The sequence below is a fragment of the Marmota marmota genome, unplaced genomic scaffold (genome assembly GCF_001458135.2).
Source record: "Marmota marmota marmota unplaced genomic scaffold, marMar, whole genome shotgun sequence".
Classification (NCBI taxonomy): domain Eukaryota; kingdom Metazoa; phylum Chordata; class Mammalia; order Rodentia; family Sciuridae; genus Marmota; species Marmota marmota.
In genome coordinates, this window is record NW_025999905.1 from 5,121,397 (window position 1) to 5,145,365 (window position 23,969).

The 23,969-nt window shown below is 35.6% G+C and overlaps 1 protein-coding gene and 1 pseudogene across 2 annotated transcripts in view; both read left to right on the forward strand.

Moving 5' to 3' along the window:
* Positions 1 to 23,969, forward strand: part of Znf277 (zinc finger protein 277) — a 139,442-nt gene that overhangs the window by 113,605 nt on the left and 1,868 nt on the right. Inside the window, exons 7-12 of one of the 2 annotated variants that reach the window (XM_015498106.2) lie at positions 97 to 229; positions 6,641 to 6,708; positions 8,286 to 8,382; positions 9,993 to 10,035; positions 11,220 to 11,394; positions 12,728 to 13,077. In XM_015498106.2, coding sequence (XP_015353592.1) covers positions 97 to 229; positions 6,641 to 6,708; positions 8,286 to 8,382; positions 9,993 to 10,035; positions 11,220 to 11,394; positions 12,728 to 12,914 — 703 coding nt within the window. In that variant the 3' untranslated portion in view covers positions 12,915 to 13,077. Of the gene's footprint in view, positions 1 to 96; positions 230 to 6,640; positions 6,709 to 8,285; positions 8,383 to 9,992; positions 10,036 to 11,219; positions 11,395 to 12,727; positions 13,078 to 23,969 lie in introns of those variants that run through there. The other variant, XM_048799624.1, reaches the window with a different exon arrangement.
* LOC125615518 lies at positions 14,521 to 21,338 on the forward strand (annotated as a pseudogene).

Below are 23,969 nucleotides of genomic sequence, written 5' to 3' on the forward strand. Positions count from 1 at the left end.
ACCTAAAATGAATAAATACAACCTCAATAAAGGTCTCCTATAGTTACTATCCAAGAAATTTGTTTAATCTTAACAATGTTTGTGTATTTCTTTTAGTTTGCAGTGCTTATATTGTGAGAAGAACTTTAGGGACAAAAATACACTTAGAGATCACATGAGAAAAAAGCAGCATCGCAGAATCAATCCTAAGAACAGAGAATATGACAGATTTTATGTCATCAATTACTTGGTAAGCTTTCTTTTCATAATTTAAAATTTAATTGCAGTTCTACAAACAAAATCTTCCTAAAGGCCAACTAATGTTTGAATAAGAAATTAGCACAAGGGTTAAAATATAATTGAGGAACACCTTCAAGCAGCAGTTAGCAGTGGTTTACAAAGCATGATTTGATTTGATTTGTATTTGATCTGGCAAGTATTTATATAGTAAAAATGTCATGTTCTAGAATTCACAGTGATTGTGACCAAAAAAGAAAAAAGTATATCATTTGGATGTCCACATACCATCCTCTACTTATCACCTTATCTGTTAACTTGAGGCCAGAGACTACTGTATTCTCTTCCAAAAACATTTGTTGAGCACTGGTGCTATGCAAGATAATTATTTAAAAGCAATTTCTTTACTCTTTCCCTTCCTCCCCACTAAAAGACTCTCCCATTTCTCTCAAAACATATTGTATCATCATTGTTCTCTGTACCCGTTTTGACTTGTGTTGTTGTTTGGGGGTGGTTTTTTATTTTGTTTTGTTTTGTTTGTTTGTTTTATGATACTGGAAATGGAACCCAAGGGTGCTGTACCACTAAACTTCATTCCTGCCACTACTTTTTCTTTTTTTGTTTTTTGTTTTTGTTTTTGAGATAAGGTTTCGCTAAATTGCTGAGGTTGCCCTCAAACTTGTGATCCTTCTGCCTCAGCCTTCCAAGTCACTGGGATTACAGGTATGCACCACTGCAACCAGCTGAACCAGCTTTTTTTTTTCTTTTTTCTTTTTTTTTGCAGTACTGGGGATTGAACACAGGGCCTGGCCCAGTTTATTTCCAGAGTCATTTTTAGGGAAACCAATGCATTTGACTATGCAAGGCAACTTTTATTTGTTTGCCTGGCAGGGTGAACTAACCAGGTTACCTCTCTGAGGATTTTAAAAGCATTGAAAACTCTCCTTGCCCAGAAACTTTGATAGCATTTGCTGGCTTCTATAGATTACAGTCTCTTTGGGTAAAAAGAGGTATTCAGTTGGAAGCTTATGCCACGTTGGGTACTTAAAAATATGGGAAGGGGTTCTGGATTAACACAATGACTAGGGAGTGCTACTGGTCCTACCCTCCATTCCCCAACTTTTTAATTCTATATAGCAAAGGAAGGAAACTATTCATACAAAGACAGGAGTTAAGTAATTCTCTAGAGGGACTGAAAGAAAGATGGGGAGTTTTGTTTTTAACTGATAATTTCTTAAGCAATAAAAATTGGGTTTGGTTTGGTTTTTTTCCTCTCAATATGAATGAATTAAAATGTAAACTTATTGGCCACAGAAGGCTTATTGAATATAATCAGCCCTTTTATCTATTGGATAGAAAGAAGCATATCCTGAATTATGTTGGAAATCTCTACTCTTAGGGTGGAATTTTTGTTTGTTCTGACATCCATATAATGTTAAACTGAAATTCCCCATGAGAAGCAAGTTTAGCATGTGTTTGAAGATTGACTCTGGGAGGTTTCCATGGTTTGCTTCAAATGTTTTACAACCAGCTAAAGGCAAAGGCACCCTTTGAGTTCTCTTGAAATCATTCAGTTGTACTTCCTAGAGCAAGTGCTGCTTCAGGGCCTAGCTTAATCCAATAGGGAGTGGACTTCAGTCTTATTTCTAAGAAGTATTCAACTACTGCAGCAAATTGTGATAGTAAGTTAGTAGTTCTTCCTTATGGGACTGTTTTAAGCTAATATTCAAAAGCTTAGAATTAGTAGAATATTGTATAGCTGGAGGTATTTACCTTTTAAAGGATACAAAGTATCTGCACAATAATATTCTACTGGCACTTTTTGAAAAGTATATTTCATTCCCAGGGCATCAAGTAATATAACTGTCAAAACTGAAATAATTAATAGGAGTGCCAGCTATATCTAAGTGAGCATGCTAGATTGTATGGCCACATAGTATCCATATTTACTGTGGCAAATGATGGCTAAAGAGAACATAAAGTTTAATGAATATAAAATGAAAATTAAATCACAGCTTTAGGGTATTATTGACACAAGTCATTTTTTTTAATCCAGTAACTATTAGAATACTTATTATGGGCCTGGCACCATCCTAGGTATTTATATTAAACTTAGATATTTATATTAAATCATTTAATCCTAATCACATCCCTATGACACAGGTATTTTTCTTTTTTAGTTATAGATGGACACAATACCTTTATTTTATTTGTTTTTATTTTTGTGTGGTACCAAGGACCAAACCCAGTGCCTCACACATGCTAGGCAAGCACTGTGCCACTGAACCACAACCCCAGTACAACACAGGTATTATTATTAAACCTATATTATAGAATGGGAGACTGGAGCACAGAAGATAAGTAATTTTTCCAAGTTTATATAACAATGAAAAGTATTTATCTTCTGCATCAGTTTTCTTCATTTTTCTCATTGAGATAATACATCTTGTGCTTCTGGTTTAAGTTTTTTGGTCAAGTAGTGGTGTTGATTTCACAATGATATTTTTAACCCTCCCTTGCCTCTTTTGTAACAAACTAAAAAGTGACCAACATCAAAGTAAGCTAACTTTAATCTGTGCATTAAGTCTCTCTCCTATAAACCTATAGCCTAAGTAGCACTGGAAACCTTTCTAATGGTGTAGATAGCCAATAACTAAGAGATTTGGGGGAGGAACTTAAATTTGTTGTGATGCCTTAGTATTATTAAAATTCTATAAACAATTTTGAAAAAGATTGAAGAAGCCTGTAAAGTCTCTAAAGATATGTAATGCCTGAACTAGAGGAGTGCTTACAAGAGGCATCAATCTTAATAACTTTCTAGGAATATTTTAAAGAATATTGTTGTAAAAGAAAGTATTATAATACATGGAATGTGAATATAAATAGTAGTAATGTGTTCCCAATAGTAGTAATGTGTAATTAGAGAAAAAAAGAGGGCCAACAGTTTCTCTGTTTTCTTTTAAACTCCATTTAACATGAAAAAAGAAAAGTAAGTCATTTATAAAGTAATATAAAATTTTACCTAAGCAATGAATAATAATAATGCTAATACTAAAAAGTTTTAGTAAATGAGACATTTATTGTTTATTCCTCTGAGGGAAAAGGCTGACATGATTGTGCACAAAAAACAGAAGGATTGTTGTATTGGTAGTCAGTGCCTGGACATCCACTTCATTGGCTTCATATGTTCTACATACATTTAAGTGTCTTCCAGGACACAGCTGCTAGAACAGAAAGTAAAACATTGCAGACAGGGTGACTAATTTGATCACTGCTCTCAAAGAGTTCAGAGGTTGGCATGGGAGACAGACATGTAAACTTGTGTGTTCGAACACCTTGCAATGGTGTCTACATAGTCAGTATTCGACCTGTTTTATATCCTATATGCAATAATTGTCATCTATCCATAAAGTTCCTCCCCTCCCAAACACTATAGAATCTCCAGTATGCAGGGATGAAAGTGTCCAGGATATCCTGGCAAGAGACACTCCAACAGTCATCAAGGGAGGAGAGCCAAATTGACAGGTTCCTTTTTTCTTCTTAGGTGAGATTATTTCCATGTTTAATAATTCATATCCATTTTCTGAATAATAACAGGCTTGCAAATACATTAAAAATTCTTTGCATAGTCTGGATTATCTACTTCAAGTTCTCGGTTTGTTTTCTCACAAACAAAAGAGTTCAATAAGATAGGATGGTTAAGGGACAAAGTACCAGTAAGTTTCACTAGTCATGTACTCCTGCCTCAGCGGGCAACAAATTGCTTGCCATCTTTCGGCCTTTGGCTACATGTTCCCATGGTGCTCATGTATCAAGTACTCAGTTTTCCTAAAGAGAACTAATTTTTTGCCATTTTTTTATCATTTGAAAATATTTTACTCTTAAAATATACAAAGCCACATATAATAAATGTAGACTCTTAACCTGTTTCTCATGGTTTTGTTATAGTTCGCTCTAATTTGTTCACATTTTAAATGTTACTGGGTTTTTTTGTGTGTGTGCATGTGTGTGTGTGTGTATGTGTGCAAGCATATGTAAGTGTATGTATTGGGGGGAGTGTGCTGGTTGGGATCTTTTCTTTTTTTTTTTTTTTTTTTTTTCTTCATGTTTTCTTCCACCCTCTCATTGTTCATAAGCCATCTGATGCTGGGGTTTGAGGGGGTGTTCTGAACATCTTTACTGATATGGCTTCCAAACTTTGTTTTTCTTGCATCCTTTGCTTTCCTAAATGATTCATTAGCAGGCACAGCATCTTAATTAAGGAGTTATGTGCTTTATTTTTTGTAATTTTTTTTTTCTCTGTGGGTCTTGTTCCTGTAATAAACCATACATTTAACAGTACCAAAGTAGAGTGCTTTAGGGAAGCCTGGGCTATGTCACATGGTAATTGCTTATTTCCTAATATACTAATGAACATATATTTCTATTTTCCTCTCGAGTTTGATAAATGCTTGATACTATATTACCTAAGTAAATTCTTACATTTACATGTTGTACTGAACACCACAGAAATTATAAAATTATGCTTTTCAGTTTGGAAATTTGACAGTGAAAGATATATTTTTGTTGTTGTCCTTTTGGCTCAAAACATTTATTGATAAACATCCTTTTCCTATATCATTTAGAATGATAATATCACAGATGGTTCATACTTGATAATATCTTGCAGCAATAAAAGCATGACCAAAAGTCCTTATCCAGAGAGACCAAATATGGCAAGAAAGATTAATTTATTGCCAAATGTTCTAATAAAGATCCTGTTAATAGTGTAGAAGCCATTCTTGATGTCCTGTAATGATGTTTACATGCTTTATGATAACTCTGGGAAATATACTGTAGAGTCCAAATTTACTCTCTGTAATGATATCTTCAAAACTTCTTGTTAAGTTGATGGATGATAGATTTTTCTTTCTCCCACTAAATCATAATGGCACTCACAGTTCTTTGTTTTTAGCTTAATGAATACTTTTATTTGAGAAAAATAAATATTCATAACTAAGTGAATTTGGGTGGTGTTTTTCCAAAAGAAGGATATTGAATACTGTATTCTGTGCTTATAGCAAGTCAAGCTGGAATTGTCCCCCTCCAGAGGTTCCTGCTTAAAGGTGTCCATTAATACTTCTACATTCCTCTATGGTGCACCATCTGCTTTTGCCTAGCATAGTTTGAAGTTGGTGGAGAGAGAAGACAGGACAAAAACAGGGGAATAGCTCAGAAGAAATCATTCCTGCTCTTCAATCCTTAAAGTTTTGCTGGAATTGGGACTAGGCTTGCCAGACATAGCCTTCACAAGGGAGAATTGTTCTACTAACTGTAAGGGATAAAAAGGATTTGAATGGGTAATTGAGCACCTACTCATGGCCAGTACTATGTGCTTTATAGACGTCTTTTAGTCATCTTACAAAATACTGTTGAGGTAAGTTCTAAGTTGTCCTCAAATTTTTAGATTTTTTTAGTTATAATCCAACTCACAAAATACTTTCTAGTACCCACTGTATGCCAGTCGCTGGAAACGTATGCATAAACAAAGGCCACATCCTCCTGGACAGTCTAGTGGGGGAAGTGAACAAATAAGAAAACAAACAGATACAGACAATGATTTAAGGTAGTGATCAGTGCTTATAAAAACAATAAAACATGACAGAAGGAAAAAAAAAGTAACTTTCAAGAGGAGTATTGTTTTAGACAGAGTAGTCCAGAGTGACTGAGCCAGTGGAGGCACATGGGAGAGCAGCATTTCAGGCAGAGGATGCAACAAGTATGAAAGAGCTGGGTGGTGTAACTATGCTGTGTCCAAGGCATAGCAAAAAAACTGGTCTGGAGTATATTGAGGAAGAAAAAAGGTATTGGGAAATAAGGATGGAGAGACAAAGAGGCTATGGAGGTCTCATAAGCCATCATCAGATCTGAATTTTCTTCAGTGATGGGACGCCGTGAGAGGGTTTGTACATATAGAGAAGTATCCTTTGAAAGACTACTGTGGCTGCTGGCTGGGAAATAGACCACAGGGGCCCTAGAGTAGAAATAGTCCATTTAGGAGGTTGTTTCAGGATCTCTGTCAGGAGATATGGTGGCTTTTTTTAAAGATTCACAAGACATTCTAATACATACCCAGGGTTGAGAAAACACTGATTTAAATTTAAAAGAAAAGAACTTGATTGCAAGGATACTTCTGCTTCTACAAAAAGAGAAACATTGAAAGCTTATTAGGATATAACTATTCTTATCGCTGAAATAAAAATCTTAATATATCCTACCTGTATTGTTTCAAAACTATTTTAGTGAGTTTGGTTTGGCTTTTGGTTTTTTAGTTTTGGGGGGTTTTGATTGTTTTTGTTTTGTTTTGTTTTGTTTTAAGTTCTATGACTATTTTTTGTCTTCTTTCCCCTTTTCTCAATCTCTTTACTCTATTCTTCCTACAAAGGAACTTGGAAAATCATGGGAAGAAGTTCAGTTGGAAGATGATGGGGAGTTCCTAGACCATCAGGAAGAGTAAGACTTGTTGCTGCTAATTAATTACTGTGTTTCAAGAGTAAGAAGATAATGCTTTGGTTTGGTCTAAAACTGTCATTCCAAGGACAAAAAAAGAAAAAGAAAAAAAAAATCCCCACTTTGAGCCATGCATTTTTTCATGTAATATGGAAAGAATGTGAATTCAAAATAAGTCTTACAGAAAAATCTAATAGGAAAGACAGTTATTCCAACTAAATTAGCACAACAATTATATATATTTCAGTGAAAAATTTATTCCAAAATGCCTTGCTTATTCAGTTGATCTCCAGATTCTGAAATCTTAGGACCTTGGAACTCTCATTGGAGTAGAGTGTATAACCTAATTGAGTATACCTTTGGAGTATAGAACATAACCTAATTGAAGTTGATCTTTTTCTGTGTTTATCCCATTGATTACTAACTTAAAACATTCATAGCTCTTTGCTTGAAATTACAAGTTTAAGAAGTATTCTTTTCAACCTGAAAGGATTCACTGTTAGTGATTCTCTTTTTCACAAAAGCTATTTGACCTTTTTTCTCTCCCAGGATTTTGGATTGAGATTATTTTAATAGTGAAAAAGTCCAAAGTTGCAGAGGTACCATTTGCTAAATTTACTTGATATAGAAAGATTTAGGTAGCGAGTCCTCCAGACTATAATAAAAATATTTCTTTACCATTAGGACATACTAATTACAATGTTTAATAGATGAATGCTGAAGTTTTAATGACATAAAATGTTATAAATATTAATAGTCATGACCTTGAGCAGATGGGCTAGTGACTCCCACCTGGATGCATAGGATTAGGGAAAGTATTCACTGTTTTCTAATTGGGAAGCTTTGATGGAAATTGGGTTAGGTTGATCTTCAAAGTCAAAACAATGATAATTTCTAAACTTGCCAAGAGAAACTCTCCCATTTGAATTTGAATGGATGGTTCCTTGTCTTCACAATTCTTCCATACTGGCACTTTTACTTTTATTCACTTGACAAGAAGTATTTCAAAAATACATGCATGTAGATCAGGGAAGTACTAAAAGAGATCATGTATACTTTTTGAGTTCTCTGTTTACAACCAGTTTTAAGACTTGCCCATTTAAAAATGATCAGTATTTCCCTTGTGAAAAATACATATTTTGGTTTTTGAAAATACACTGTTTGTCATGCAGAAGCACTCCCAACATCGCGCGCGCCTCACAGCACATGTGCTTAGTGCTTGTGGTTAATGAGAGCAAGCACCACATCTCTTGATATGATTCCTTTACAAATTAAACCTAGCTGTCTCAGGAAAACATTGCACTGATTCTGTGTTGAAATAGCTGCTCAGAAGAATGGCAAATATGAGAAAATGGAGCAGCACCTGTTTTCTATTTATATTAATTTCATGGTGCTGCTTTGAATTTCAAAAGCTATAGCAGAAAGTTATAATATGATGTGACAATCTTTACCAAAATGTCAGAGTTGAGATTGGCAGCATTTTCCAGGGATGAGAAAATAATACCAAGTCACCATGTAATGCACCCTCTTATTTAAAAGATTATCCATGCTTCTTGTTTGATTCTTTCTTTTTACCCCAGTAAATGGTCTGATTGGGAAGAACATCCTGTGTCTGCTGTCTGTCTATTTTGTGAAAATCAAGCAGAAACAATTGAGAAATTATATGTTCACATGGAGGTGAGATGCTTTTATATATTTTAATTTTGTTTCATTCTGACAGGAAGCTGATAATTATTGCACCTTTGTTTGCTTATACTTTGTTTTCTCAATCATTATTCCATTTGTAAAAGTGCATTAAGCAAATAATCAAAACAGAAGAGACAGGACAGGTCTATCAAGGAGAACCAGAGCGCAGGGCAGTTTACTTAGTATATATGACTACACCAGGGTGACTATTAGTACTGGGATTACACAGACCACTAATACCATCCCACCTTTGAGATGCTTACAAGATAAAAATTAACAGTACCCAACTATAACAGTAGAGATTCAGAGTCTTTTCATTTCTTCTGGAGAAAGCGTGAAAGGACTATTAACTGGAAAATCAAGAACAGGTATGTTGTCATTTAACATTCCTGGAAGAATGGAGGAGAAGGTAGTAGGTTAACAGTGTCCAGGGTATGGTCTTATAGAACCTTCAGTTATCAAGATTTGGAGAGAAGAAATTCAGGTATATTCCCAGCCTGCTTTTCATTCTGGGTGCCATTTTTACATTTTAGTAAAGCTTGAAGCTAATAGTTCTAAATTTTACTCATCCCAGTATACCTAAGAGAGACATACTCCCTACACCTCTGATCTTCAGTATATTCTGAGGGTAGGGAAGAACATAATAATTTATAACAGCTTGAGGGCTGAAAGGTGATTATAATAGAAAAATATTTCTGAGTGATTCTGATATTCTCTCCATCTCTTGCTCTCAGTTACCTTTGTCAACAGTGGACCATGCTCTCCTCTTCATTCATAAACTTTTTTAGTTCAGTAAAATAAGAACCTGGGTAGTATTAGAAATGTCTTCACCCTTATGAAAGCAGAATATGTGTGTATAAATTTTCTGTTTAAATTTAACTCCTAATAGCCTAGTGTCTTTCAGTTGAAAGGAACTGCAGTACCCTCTGCTGTGTAGGGATCCCATCCTAAATAGGTGGCTTCAACCTCTGCTTGGTCACTTTCAGTGACAATGTATCATAAATTCCTGATGATCATGCATGTGATGGCCATCACAGTTAGATGATGTCTGTCCTTCATCACCTTATAAATTAAAACATTGACACAATTACAGAAAGGAAACAGAATAAAGCAAGCCTCTGCATTGTGAAAATCAAAAGGAAGTATGATTTACAGGAATTTAGGAGTAAAGAGAAACTTCCACATTTAAGTTGTGTATTTGACAGCATAAAATAAAAAACAGAAATGAGTGAAATTACCTATCCGCTTGTGGAACAAAGTACCTGTATCCATAATTTTAGATTCCCTGTGCAGTAGAGCCACCACATCTTACCTGCACACTTTTACCAGACTACATATTTCAGACACAGTAAATTATAAAAACTATAGCTATAAGCTACAAATAATTAAAACACTTTAACTTACTGATATGATTTCTGTGGACAGTGCTTTAAAAAGAAGTTGAATGTGAGGTGAAGTAGTTAGAATTAGAAAATTTCAAAAGGAGAAGATGATGAACTCAAGCTGTTTCTGGAGTACTCCATCCTATAAGCTATCTATATCTTCATCCTTAGAGGTTAAATAATTCATATGCTTACAAGTGTATTCATTACTTTTTTTAGGATGCACATGAATTTAATCTCCTCAAAATAAAGTCAGAACTTGGTAAGTTTGATTTGGAAGTTATTTTCCATGATGCTGCATTTTTTAATAAGCCAACCTGTACATGATGACTGTGTTTTATAGCCGTGATTGGAGAGCACACAGCCAAAATGCTCTGTATAGATGGTCCTACCAGAGCTCTCTGAAGTAGTGATTCTCATCTGTTTTGAACTATAATATTCAAATATGGTTTGTTTTCCTTCACATAAAATTTCACTCACTTTCCTATATGGATAAGTGCTTTCAATGAAATATAAGTTAATGGTTCGTTCTATCATAAAGTGGAGAAGACCAATAGAAAGAACACAGATTTTTGAAGTCCTATTAGAGTTCATACTCCAGTTCCAACACTTACTGCCTATATAACCTTGGAACTCAGGTCAGAAAAACATTATAGTGAATAATGTATCTAAACCACCTACTGCAGTGTTTGGCAGTGTAGCTAGCGTTATTCATTACACATATATCCAACTGAATCATTCTCAGTATCATTACATGGAAGAATTAGGGACATTGAGTTATATAGTACTGATTTCCTCATGGATCTCAGTGAAGTTCTCACTTCTCACATTTCAGCTTATTCTGTACTTGCCTAGACTCTTGGTTGTGTTGCACTTACAGACATGTATATACATTGTATATGTAATTAGTTTAGTAGTCAGAAACATCAGCTCTAGAGCTAATAGCCAGGTGTCACATCCTAGTTCTGCCACTTACTAGCAATGAAACCTTGGAAAGTTTAATAATATGTAATATATATATGATACTACTACCTGCTGGTGTTTTGTGAAGATAAAAATATATTAATATATGGAAAGTGACTAGAATAGTCCTGAGCACATAAGCCCTGTAAGTAAGTATTGGCTCGAATTATTTGGTATGCTTTATAATTGCACTGCCTCTTCAGATTGGTTAATTAAGTGTCCTTTAAAAAATTATAACAAAGGATTTTGAATGTTTTCACCATAAATGATGTTTGAGGAAATAGATGTTTATCCTGATCTAACATTACAGTTTAAACATGTAGCTAAGCATCACATGATAACCCATAACAATGTAGAAGTTTTATGTTTTTACATAACAGTGTAAAATATAAATTTAATTTAAACTTCAATTGAAAAGAAATTATAGCAGTGCAATATGGGTCTGACCAGTTGTCTAATGATTCTATATGCTGTCATTTTCAGGATTAAATTTCTATCAGCAAGTAAAACTGGTCAATTTCATTCGAAGACAAGTTCACCAATGTAGATGTTATGGCTGCCATGTGAAATTCAAATCCAAATCAGACCTAAGGACTCACATGGAAGAAACTAAACATATTTCACTACTTCCTGAAAGAAAGACATGGGATCAACTAGAGTAAGTAATTCCAAAATAGGTATAAACTTCTATGCTCTGATTTCTTTATTCCATCTCTTTAATTAATTTCTTTAAACTTAAAAAAAAAAGGAATATATATGTAGTGTAAAAACAAGTATTTTCATTCCTCAAAAACTTTATCTTAAAATAATCCCTTAGAAATAACAGCAACTATTTCATACTTTATGGTGTGGCAATTTATATAGCTATAGATAGATACAGAAGTAGATATGGACTTTTTAAATTATATTTCACTAACAGAATATTGTAAACATCTTTCTGTTGTATCATTTTTAATGCTTTCTAAATATTCCATTATATGGCTTTAATATTCTAATTGTTTTTTGATATTTCAGTTGTTTCTTTTTGTTTTGATAAATAGTAAATAGTGATAGAATGGATATTTATATATGCCTACATTTTTCGTACACTTATTCTAATTATTTCATTTAGGTAAATTCCTGGAAATAAAATAACTTTGGATATGCATGCTGCTAGACTTTTGTATATTTGTTACATAATGGCACTTTGAAAATTAAACAGTTGGTCATCTGATATGTACCTATTGAGCTGTTGTGAGACTCCCAAGTATCTTTTAACAGTCTAATCTTTCTGGGCTAGCTCCCACATCATTCTTGATAACCTCAGCTGGGGAAACCAGCTATGGGGTTCTAGCTACCCAGGTTTCTCTATTCTCAGAGAATGTTAAATCAGGTCCCCCCAAAACACTAGTCAAAAAACTGTAGTCTTTCTCCTTAAGAAAAATCTCAGATTTGTGAGAGTCCATATCTACTCGGATTGAAATGGTATCCCATTCTTTTAATTCTTCTTACAGAGATTAGATATGAAGGAACCAGTAATGATTAGATTGGGAAACAGAACACAAGGAGAAACCTAATATTTTCATAGGGTATTTGAAGAATTTGTGTTTGATAAAGTAACTATTTTTAACTTTGTTATATAGGGAATAACTGAGCCTTTTGAGTAGAAATTAAAGGGATGTCATTCTCCTATGAAGGAAAGTATTATCTAACAACTAGAGCTACCCGATATGAAGTAGGCTGCCTTTCAAGATAATGTTTCTTATCAAATAGATATCAAGTAGAGGCTTGAATGGTAGGTAGCAAGACTAGATTTTGCAAGGCTCATGTTAGACCAAAAAAAGGAAAGATAGTCAAAGTCATCTCCGGTAAAACCTTTGCAAAATTTTATGACATTGTTAGTAAGAGAATCTAGCAAAATTATAATAATGTATGTGTATGTTCAACAACTTAGAAATTTTCTAGGCAGTTTATTAGTTAGGTTATTCAATATATATGTGGTTGTTTTACAGGTATTATTTTCCAACCTATGAAAATGACACTCTCTTGTGTACACTGTCTGACAGTGAAAGTGACCTGACAGCTCAGGAACAAAATGAAAATGTTCCCATTATCAGTGAAGATACATCTAAACTAGATGCTTTGAAACAAAGTAGCATTTTGAACCAGTTGCTGCTTCAAGAGTGCTTGAAAAACTAGAAGAAACTGCTACAGAAACAGTTTCATGTTTTTCTTCTGTGAAACTTATAGAATAGTTTAAATTTGAACACCAGCAAAATATTAATTCTTGATGAAATGATTTTTTGTAGTGAATGCTGTTTTCAAAAAATTAAGTTGAAAAATAAAATGAGGACTTTTTATATTTTGGCTATAAAGTTATATTGTGTGACCTATCATCTTAAATCATCCCATTTCATTAAAGTAATAATTATCTATAATAAATAATCCAGAAAGAAATGTTTAAATTTTTCATAAGCCTGATTTTAACGAGTTGTTTCAGCCTCCTCCCCACAGGCTTCCTTCATCCAATAAGTCACTAATTTGACAGTGTGGTTTCTCGGCTATATTTGTAAACCATAAATGTAATGACAAAAAGAAGAGCTACAGAAGAAAAAAGATCAGAGATCTGTATAATGTACAAATTGGACACCATTTTGTAATAATCAAGCTGGGCACAGTGGTACATGCCTGTAAACCCAGCAACTTGGGAGGCTGAGGCAGAAGGATTGCAAGTTCAAGCCAGCCTCAGCAACTTAGCAAGTCCCTCTCTCAAAAAGTAAAAAAGGCTGGGGATGTAGCTCAGTGGTTGAGTGTCCCTGGGTTCAATTCCAGGTTTAAAAAAAAAAAAAAATGAGCAAAAACTGATTATATTGTCATTATTGCCTTCTGTCTAGAGTTGTCAAAAGTCCCCTAAAATGGACATTAATATAATCAATTTTATTTTTCCATCCAATGTATATGTTACTAATTGATTTATGACACTGTTTAAAAACTGCCACAAAATATAACCACAATACCAGTATAATACCTAACAAAATTAATGATAACTTCTTAGTATTATCTATTTTCAGTCTTACCCAGTTATCTCAAAAATGTCCTTTTGCAGTATTATCAATCAGGGGATAAATATTGCATGCCTCTTAGTAAAATGCACTAATCAGAACAAAATATCACTTTTGTGGATTTCTGCCAAAAATGTATAACCTGGATGTAATGAAGAAACATCACTCAAACCCAAGTTGAAAGACAGTCTACAAATAATTGACCTTTACTCTTCAAAGATGTCAAGGTCATAAAAAACAAAGACTGACAAACTTTCTGGTTATTAAATCATAGTTCAACAGATGGATTGGATGCTGGACATAAATGAGTGTTTTCCTTTTGCTATAGAAGACATCAGTGAGTCAGTTGGCAAATTTTAAATAAGGTCTATAGTAAATGTATTACTATTCTATTATTTCATTATTGCACTGTAGTTATATATTAGAATATCCTCATTTTTCAAAAATGCACACTAAAGTGTTTAGATGTGAAGGAACAACTATTTGCAATTTACTCTCAAAAAACTGGGCTAGAGGGCTGGGAGTTGTGGCTCAGTGGTAGAGCGCTTGCCTAGCATATGGGAGGCACTGGGTTCGATCCTCAGCACCACATATAAATAAATAAAGTAAAGGTCCATAGGCAACTAATAGAAAAAAATTTTTTTAAAAAAAACTGGGCTAGAGATATAGAGAGTGATAAAGTAAACATGGTAAGACCTTAGCATGGAGAGGGTAGGTGGGAATTCTTAGTACAATGGGAGNTTTAGCACCACATAAAAATAAACAAATAAAATAAACGCATGCTGTCTATTAAAAAAAATAATAATAAGCAATCCTGTTCCTAGACCACTGTTTCTAGGAGTCAGATCTCAAATGTCAAGGAATGTATGGAATGTCTTCTACACTGTTCTTCAGTCTTAGAACAGGAGCAATGGAAGAATTTAACAAAGTAAACCAAGAATAACAAGCTTTGAGAAAGAGGTTTTTTGAAGAAAAAGTTGATAGTTTAGAGAACAAGTCAGGTAGATTTTTCTCTTTGCCTCCCTGGCTTTCTGAGGACAAACTGCCACCATGAATGACACAGTAACTTTCCAGACCAGCAAGTTCATACCCAACGACTACTTCAGAGGAAACAAATGGTTGATGATGTTCTTTACCCTGTGAAAGCAACAGTACCTAAGAAAGAAATTTGATAAAAATATTAGCCAAAATGTACAAGACCACATCAGATGTCATCTTTGTGTTTGGATTCAGAGTCCATTTTGGAGGTGACAAGATAAGTTAATGATTCCTTGGATTATGCAAAGAAAAATGAACCCAGACATAGACTGGCAAGACATGGTCTGTATGAAAAGAAAAAGATTTCAAGAAAACAGTAAAAGGAACACAAGAACATAATGAAGAAAGTCAAGGGGACTGCAAAGGCAGATGTTAGTGCTGGCAAAAAGCCAGTCTCTGTGGTGATTGTGCAAATTGATTACAAGGATTCATAAACTGAAAACTTAAAAAGAAATGGTAGCTTGGACCCAGTGAAATCCAATAGGAAAAGAAGCAAAATCTCAGGAAACTGTACTGCCTCTAAAAGAAGGAACAAGAATATGGGCACTTCTTGGCCAAGTGCTTTTAGAGCTACATAGAGACTTCTTGGTAAGAACTGCTCCTTCAAGCCTGGGACAGTGATATCAAGTATTCCCTGAAGGTCTCGACAGTCTAAGAAGAAAAATCAGTCAAAAGAAAGTAGCTACTCAAGGTATTACTTAATGGGTGTCCAAATGTCACTTGAATCATAGATGGAGACACAGCCTTTGCGGTACCAGAGGAAACATGCCTGAGAAATTTGTACAGCTGAGACTCCAAATGAAGATGGCAAGGAAGGCAAAACACAGGAGAGCCAGGCCTGGATAAGCTATTAGGTCCAATCAGAAAATCCATGCCAGTTAGGATAGTCTTAACTCAGAAAGGAGAGGGTGGCCATGATATTATTAAACAATGGTTGCTTTTGTTCAAACCAGAACCCAGGGACTTAATCTTTCATAATGAAGTTTCCCTTAGACAAAATATAGAACAAAATGTTAAATAGCACATGTCTGGGGCAGAAAGAAGAGAAAATTAGCTTCAAGTTTTTTTAACTTAAAAAAAAGGGAAAGGAGCCATCAGATTCTACAAGTAGCATAGGTGACTCAAAGAAGAAAAGGGATCAATTTTGTTGTGACAAACTCAGTCATTCTGACTGGACTTGGAATTACCTCAGTTACCAGTTTGGCCTTCTGAGGGCAACAACTTCACTCTTCACTGCAGTCTCAAGAATATTCACAGCATAGTTGCCACTGAGGTAGGAGTGGGTAAGGGATGCACTCATGAAAATGGGGACAGCACTTCCCTGAAGGATTGTTGACTCCTGTAAAGGAGATGATCACACTCTTGCTTGGCCTTGAGCTTAATGGTGAAGCCCAAGAAGCAGAAATGAGGAGCGTTGGAAAGAATGAACCTCCTTTTCCCTAAAAAAAACCCATTACATAACATTTTTTGGTTTCTCTGTGCCCTCTGTCACTACTACAAGGGACATGGATGAATTTTCTAACTGCAAATTAGCAAAACAGGAACTTGGCATCTGTGCCTCAGCCCCTTGGTCCTCCTTGTTCTCTTGGAAGCCTGCTTATCTACAGAAAGAATACAGTCTGTTATATTCCTCCAGTCTTCAGACCTTAAAATGGCAGGCAGGATCTGTCCATGCAGTTGAAAGCCTCAAGTTGTCCAACATAACTAACTATTCAAAGGTGTCCTTAATTTAAGGGTTTAATGTCAGAAAGTTCACTCTCCCACTTCTGTAAGCCATTTTTTTCAATATTATCTTTTTCTTTTCCTTTTTCGTACCAGGGACTGAACCCAGGGGTGCTTAACAACTGAGCCACACATCCCCAGTCCTTATTTTATATTTCATTTAGAAACAGTCTTGCTGAGTTGCTTAGAGCCTTGCTTTTGGTGAAGCAGGCTTTGAACTTGCAATCCTCCTGACTTAGCCTCTGGAGCTGCTAGGATTATAGGTGCATGCCACTGCACCCAGCCCAATATAATGTTAATTAGCAATAAAGGTAATATGTCATATCCCTCTCTTTGGCCATTTATCAAGTGACCCTTCTAGAAGTTTCATAGCCTATCTGGGATGGTGGATATGGCCAGGATATTAGGAAACCACTTCTTAGAGATTCACCAATAATCCAGTGAGAAGGCAAAATAGACATAGTTCTATGTAACTGTAACACTAAGGTTGGGCAAAAAAGCCAGAAAATTGATGGCTAGGATATCATTTGTGAGCCAAATGGACAAAGACATTTTGAAGACCATCAGAACTAGGCTTAGGTTGAGTTAATTCCACCAACCTTAAGACAAGAATTTGAATGCAAATTATTTATTTAAGAGGTAAAGCCAGGAGAAACCAGTTCAAACGATGAAAAATGAAATGGATGGAACACAAAACTGTATTAATGAAGAACTGGGGCTCAACTTCAGTGAGGACCTCTGGGAGATGGCATAGACCACTTTTTATATTGCCCTCCTCACCACCACCACCGCAAAGGAGCAAAAAAAAAAAAACAACAACCAAAAAAAAAAAAGCAGAAATATATATCCCCCAACTTGATGGGTTATGGTTTGAGGGCTGATCCTGGGAGTATTCCTTGGAATTTCCAGCCTGCCTTACACATTACTCCAACACTCTCTGGAGTCCAAAAAAGGCCCTTTTACAAAGACTCAGGAGACTAATGGAAAAAAGATGTGGGCTGGGTGCTGAAAACAACTGCTTCAACTATAGACATTGCATAACAGCAAAATAAGAGCTTAGTTGTCCTCAAGTCTTTTTTATGTATCACCCCACTTGACATTCAAACACAATGTTGAGAAGTATCTAGGCAGCAGTTTTTCTCCTCATCAAGAGTAAAGAGAAGATGAGAAAACAGAATTGGAGAGATGAGAACTTGCCTGAAAGTAAGCACAACAGAAATATCCAAAAAATAATATATGGGAATTTAAAATGAGACAAAGCCAAGTCTTGAACTTTTTTTAATAAATGGACACAAAGCAATTCTCTTTAATAAGATGAAGTAGAACTTGAAATCTGAACAAGAATTATTTTTTAATGTAAGTGCTTTGCTGAATTTATATACAGCATTAACACAGCCTACTTCCACCAAAGACATCAGATTGCAGCTATCTTTTGCTTATTCTGCAAAAATAGCCATCCAGTCTCCTGGAAACTTCATTCAACTTTTTCATAAGCTTTAGAAGATAGATAGAAGATTAAGCAGAAGCTTCAGTTGGAATCTTATTCCTATAATTGATATTTTGAAAAGCTAAAACATGTTCAATTCCTGGTGATGGCAATTTGCATGATTGAATGGCATTGCAAGACTGTTAATTCATACTGAAAACATTCTGCAAAATTAACAATTTCAACATTCTAAGACTCAAGGAAAGCATTGTCCTTTTTGGATTATAAAATTAGATTATAAAAGAAAAAATATTCGAGAACATTCTCAATTACCTTGGACACAGGGCGAGAAATAAATAAAACTACTATGATTTTGGTGTTTTCTTCATTCAAAAATCATTAGAAGAACAAAATAATGTGCTGTGATAAATAGTAAAAAAAATTGTAAACTCAAAGGATAAGAAGAAAGTGAAAGACAAAAAATGATCTCCTACTATCACAAAAAACCAACCCACCCCACCACCTCCATCATTGCCTACAAAGATAAAATCTGAAGCTTAGTATTTTAGGCTCCTCACAATCTGGCCAAAACTGCCTCCTTTGTCATCAAATCTATCTCCAAATCTTGTCAATTCTAACAAAATACATCTCAGTTTCTCTCACCATCACCTACCTAAACTACTGTGAAAGTTTCCTAACTGGCCTCTCTTAACCTGGGCCCATCTAGTCTGTCCTCAGAACAGCTAGAGTGTTTTTTAATGATTCCTTCCCATGTGTGATGACTTTATTGATTGCTTACCCTACATCCACTCTCACTTTCTTTCCTTATAATTTTCAAATTCTTTATGGAACCACTGCATCCTCATTATGTCACAATCATACCGTTGGAGAATGACCCCAACACCAGCTACAAGGAAGAGGGGAGTTATAACCCACCCTTACTGCAGAGTGGGTTAGCAATGAATAGTAACTAAATCTAAGCCAAAAAGTGTAGGAAGCCCCTGATCACTGTGGCCAATCCAAGTTGATCAATCAGAGGGAAGCTGGGTTATCTTTAAATGACCTAAAGAAGCTACAATTTCCCTATTCTTGTGAGAAGGAAACCATGTACCCTGGTTGCTGCCAAAGCCTTCTTGCAGCATTGAGAGAAACTGGCCCAGGGACTTTCAGAGAGAATTTCAGAGAAAGGAGCCAGAATCCCACCCCCTCTGAAAGCAGTGCTCCTCAGGCCAATAAATCCCTTTTATTGTTTGAAACCTTTAAGTAGGGTTTCTAGTACATGAAATAAAAGCTTCCTGGTGAACACAAAATCAACTCTAAACTGAAGACATGCACCAAATGTCTCCAATCTTATCCCCTGTGAAATCCCACTCTTTTTCAGGTAACCTTTCTGTCTCATAAGCAGGAAACCTTACTTTCCCTGCCTCAATGCTTTTGAATGTTTGTCCCTATTCTTTATGTTAATGTCTCCTTATCTTTCATTCCTCACCTAAAGTATCTCCTTGTAATGACCCAGTCCCCTGTGTAGTCCTATACTAATGTAGGGCCAGGGAGGTTCGGCAACCCCATGAGAAAAGAGGGGAGAAGGTCAGGATGTCAGCTGATCGTCGTCTCAGATGCCACAAGCAAATGTTTCACTCTCCCCTCTGTAAGAATAAAGAGATGGAATCCCAGATGGCTGCTCCCCAGGAGAAAAAGTCATGGAAGCCAGGCCGCACTTCTCTGTGTGGGGGTCTAGAGGCCACAAGCTGGAAGCTGGTGTAGAGTGGTAGGTGAGGAGAGAGTGGGATGAAAGCAAGACAGTGAAGAGACTATAAAGAAGGACTAGAGAGGCTCGAGGGCCGACTGGTTACCACAGCAGAGGTGACAAGGACTTTGAAGCTATGTTGTGTAACACATGGTGTCTGGGTATTCTGCATAAAAAATAATTCTTTGGAAAACAGAAATAGATGTTACCAGGAGGCAAGGAAGAAGATATGGTAGCTACTGCTTAATGATTACAGAGATTTTGTTGGGGTAATGAAAAAGTTCTAGATAGGGGTGACAGGTGTACAACAATGTGAATTTAATACTACCGAATTACACGTTTTAAAATGGTCCAAAATGGTAAATCTTATGTATATTTTATCAAAACTAAAAAAAACATTCAGAGTAAAGGTGTATTTGGATTTACAGCTTCAGAGCTTCAATCTAAGGTCTGCTTAAAAAAAAAAAAAAGTTGTTTTTGAATTAAATAGAACTGGGCATGGTGGTACACGCCCATAATCCTAGTTACTCAGGAGGCTGAGGCAGAAGTATCACAAGTTTCAGCTAGACTCTGTCTTAGAAAATAAAAAGGGTTGAGGATGTAGCTCAGTAGTAGAACATCCTATCCAATTAAAAAAAAAAAGCTAGCTCACTGGTGACTCTGAAGGAAGAACTAGAACAGGCCAAGCCAACCTAGGAGGTTGGCACACTAAACTGGTCAGGAGGGGATGAGAACTTCAACAAGGGCAGTAATAGGAATCAATTCAGAAATAGAATGGTCAGGACCACATGAGTTTCATTTTGGACCTGCTGATTTGAGGCATTATGGTGGACACTGCCCAGCTCCCTTCTTCAGGATTAAGGCACACGTTTGCCCTGCTTGCCTGGGCATAGCTATCAAGGCCCACAGCTGCATTCATTTGTGGACATTGTCCTTGACTAAAAGGAGATGCAAGGGATATTGGATACTTAGGAAGAAATACTTGACAGGTGAACTAATGGGAAGGGATGGCAATTAGAGTTTTGGTTGGATTTAACAACAAAGAGATCATTAGTGACTTTAGCAAGAGGAATATATGAAGAAGGGCAAGTTCTGGGTTTCCAGGGGATGGAGGCCACATAAGAAGCATTGAATACTTTGCTGGATCTGACTCTTAAAGAAAGAGTAGGAATCAGGCCATGGGAAGACTAGCTAAGAAGGGAAAGTAGTGTGAACAAAATAATCCAGAGAAGTGGGTAGTACCCAGGCTTGGCTATGATAAATGGTAGGCTATAGAATTTGAGAGCATTCAACCAGGCTGTCACCATACATATGCCTGAGTTTCACACAGAGTCTCACTAAGTTGCTGAGGCTGGCTTTGACCTTGCAATCCTCATACCTCAGCCTCCCAAATTGCTGGGATTACAGGCATATGCCACCGTGCCCAGATTATTAATACATTTTCTAAAATGAGTTCTATTAAGCCAAATTAATACTCTGATTAGTTTCCTAACCTGTCTGATAAATTCATTTCAGATACTTTTTATATTTTTGTTAATATCATGTTCAAACTTTTAATTCTTCTTTTTATAAATACACAGGAATAATTGAATATATCAAGCTGTATACATTAAATTAATTTTAATTTATCCATAAAATGAATTCCTTTATGACTATTATTTCTATCAAATCCAATTTTACTAGATATATACTTGTGGAATTAAACCTTATCAAGATAATTTGATCTTTGCTGTTTTTTTAAAATTTATCTTTGTTGTGTTTTTTTTTTTTAATCTCTAGCAAATTTTTGAGTGAGAAATTTTAACCATCATCAGTTTCTTGTTTTAGGAGATACTGCAGTTGCATTTGAGTTCTTTAAGTGGCAGGCCAGAGGATGCCTTTACAATAATAGTCCAGTTACAGTGGATAAACACAGACTTCAGGGTAAAACTTAGTGTCTCCTTTTACTATTGAAGTTCTGAAGCACTAATAAAATCGTTTTCTTTCTTCCCCAAGTCCCTACCTTATGATCAGCCAGTGATTTAAGCTCTGGAGAAAATTTGGCTCATTAATTTATAGGATAGCGTTCATCTTGGCACATTCTTCTTTTCCATCTTTTAAATGCAATGATTAGTGAAATTCCTTCTTTAACTAGCCTGTTATTATCCCCGAGCAATGGAATAACCTGGGTTAAGTTATTAAAACCAGCCATCACCATGATGCACATAATAATCATGGATTTATAAGGTTGACCTCTAGAAAATTCCTTGATTTTGGAGCCAACAAAAATGGTAAACTGGTGTAGGTCAAACTAAGATGATTAATTTTAAAAGTTAAGAGGGTAAAACTTGATCTGACAGTATACAACATACCACCACGAAGACTATCTTCACATTAAGCTAGAATTAGAAATCCTCACATCTGGGCAGTAGATCTGACAGCAAAGCCCGAAGTGCCCACCATCTGGGTAATTAATACAAGAGAAGAACGTGGACAAGGTCGGAACTGCAGTGTCCCAAAATGAATGCCTGTGTGCCTCTTTCCAAGGGCTCACTACTCATCTTCAGCCTGTCTTCTCTAAACAGCTTCTGTTAATTCACCAAAATCTCAGACCACATAGCCAAATTTATTTTTCAAAAGAAGTTGGAGGGCTGGGGCTTGGTTCAGTGGCAGGGCTCTTGCCTAGCACATGTGAGACACTGGGTTCAATCCTTAGCACCACATAAAAATAAACAAATAAGCCAGGTACGGTGATACATGCCTGTAACCCCAGCGCCTCTGGAGCCTGAGGCAGCTTCAACTGCAAGGAGCTAAGCAACTCAGTGAGACCCTGTCTCTAAATAAAATACAAAAAGGGGCTGGGGATCTGTCCCATTGGTCAAATGCCCCTGAGTTCAATCCCTGAAACCTAAATAAATAAATAAATAAAAGCATTCTGTCCATCTATAACTACAAAAAATTTCATAATAAAAAAGTTGGAAATCTGGATTTTTCAGTGAAATTTCCTGACTTTTAATTTATATCTGACTGGCCAATCTCATTTTTACTCCTGATATTTATTACATGATAAATTAAAAATTCAAATATTACTTACCATATAGACCAGTGTTCTCAAAAGTGAGATGGAATGCATATACCCAGGGAATATTTTAAGTGTTTATTTGTGCGTATCCATACACACAGAGTACATTAAAATAATTTTGTCTATGAAATTGCAAAGAGTAATTTATAAAGAAGAGATATATAGTCATCCATTAGTAACCATGATGGACTTGTCCCAGAACCCTTCCAGGATACCAAAATTCATGGACCCTTGAAATTAAATGGTGTAGAGTTTGCATATAACCTACATAATCCTCTCAGACATTTCAAACCATCTCCAGATTGCTTTTAATACATAGTACAATGTAAATGTTGTTACACTGTATTGTTTGGGGGCATAGTGACAAGAAAAGTCTGTATATATTCAAAACAGACACAATTTTTTTCTGAATACTTTCCAACCATATCAAGAGGGCCAACTATAATTGGAGAGAGAATGAGAAAGCACTGAGAAAACATGTTGTAAAACATTTTACAGATAAAGATGTGGAATAAAAAATTCAAAGAACTGATGGAGACTACATCTCTACAATGTTTTATGGAGCAATGATTCTCAAACTTTGATGGACTTAAAATTTTTATTCCAAACAAATGTTCCTAGACTTCACACCATGGTATTCAGAAACGGTCAAAGGTGATAATAAGAAATATGCCTTTTTAGCTGGTGCCCCAAATGATTCTGAACTTAAAAGTCCACTGAGTAGACTTAATAAACACATGTTGTTAACGTTCACAGGCTCTTGCGTCTAAAGATTCTGGGTTCAAATCTTGGCTCGTACACTTATTTTTCACCTGCTATAGGACTTCCAGAAAGTTAACTTGAACTTCTCAAAGCCTCAATCTTCTAATGTATAGAATAGGATAATAATAATGGCTACTTTGTAAGCTTGTAAAACAGTGTTCGGCACAGGAAAGAGTCAACAAATATTAACGATTTTTCCTATGAATAATTCTTAAATCCTGCAGGTGGTATCAGGAATGTTTCAGGGCAAGGTAAGAGGTCATCCTGGGCCCATCTTATGAAGAACCTTTGTCTGCGCATGATCCCCTCCCTTTTATCATACCCTGCTTTGTTCTTCTAAAAATTCTTTTCCTCTTCAAAGCTGCCCTTGATGTTCTTTTTAACTTGATTTCATCTATATAAAAATATTCATGGATATGAACACTCATCATAATAA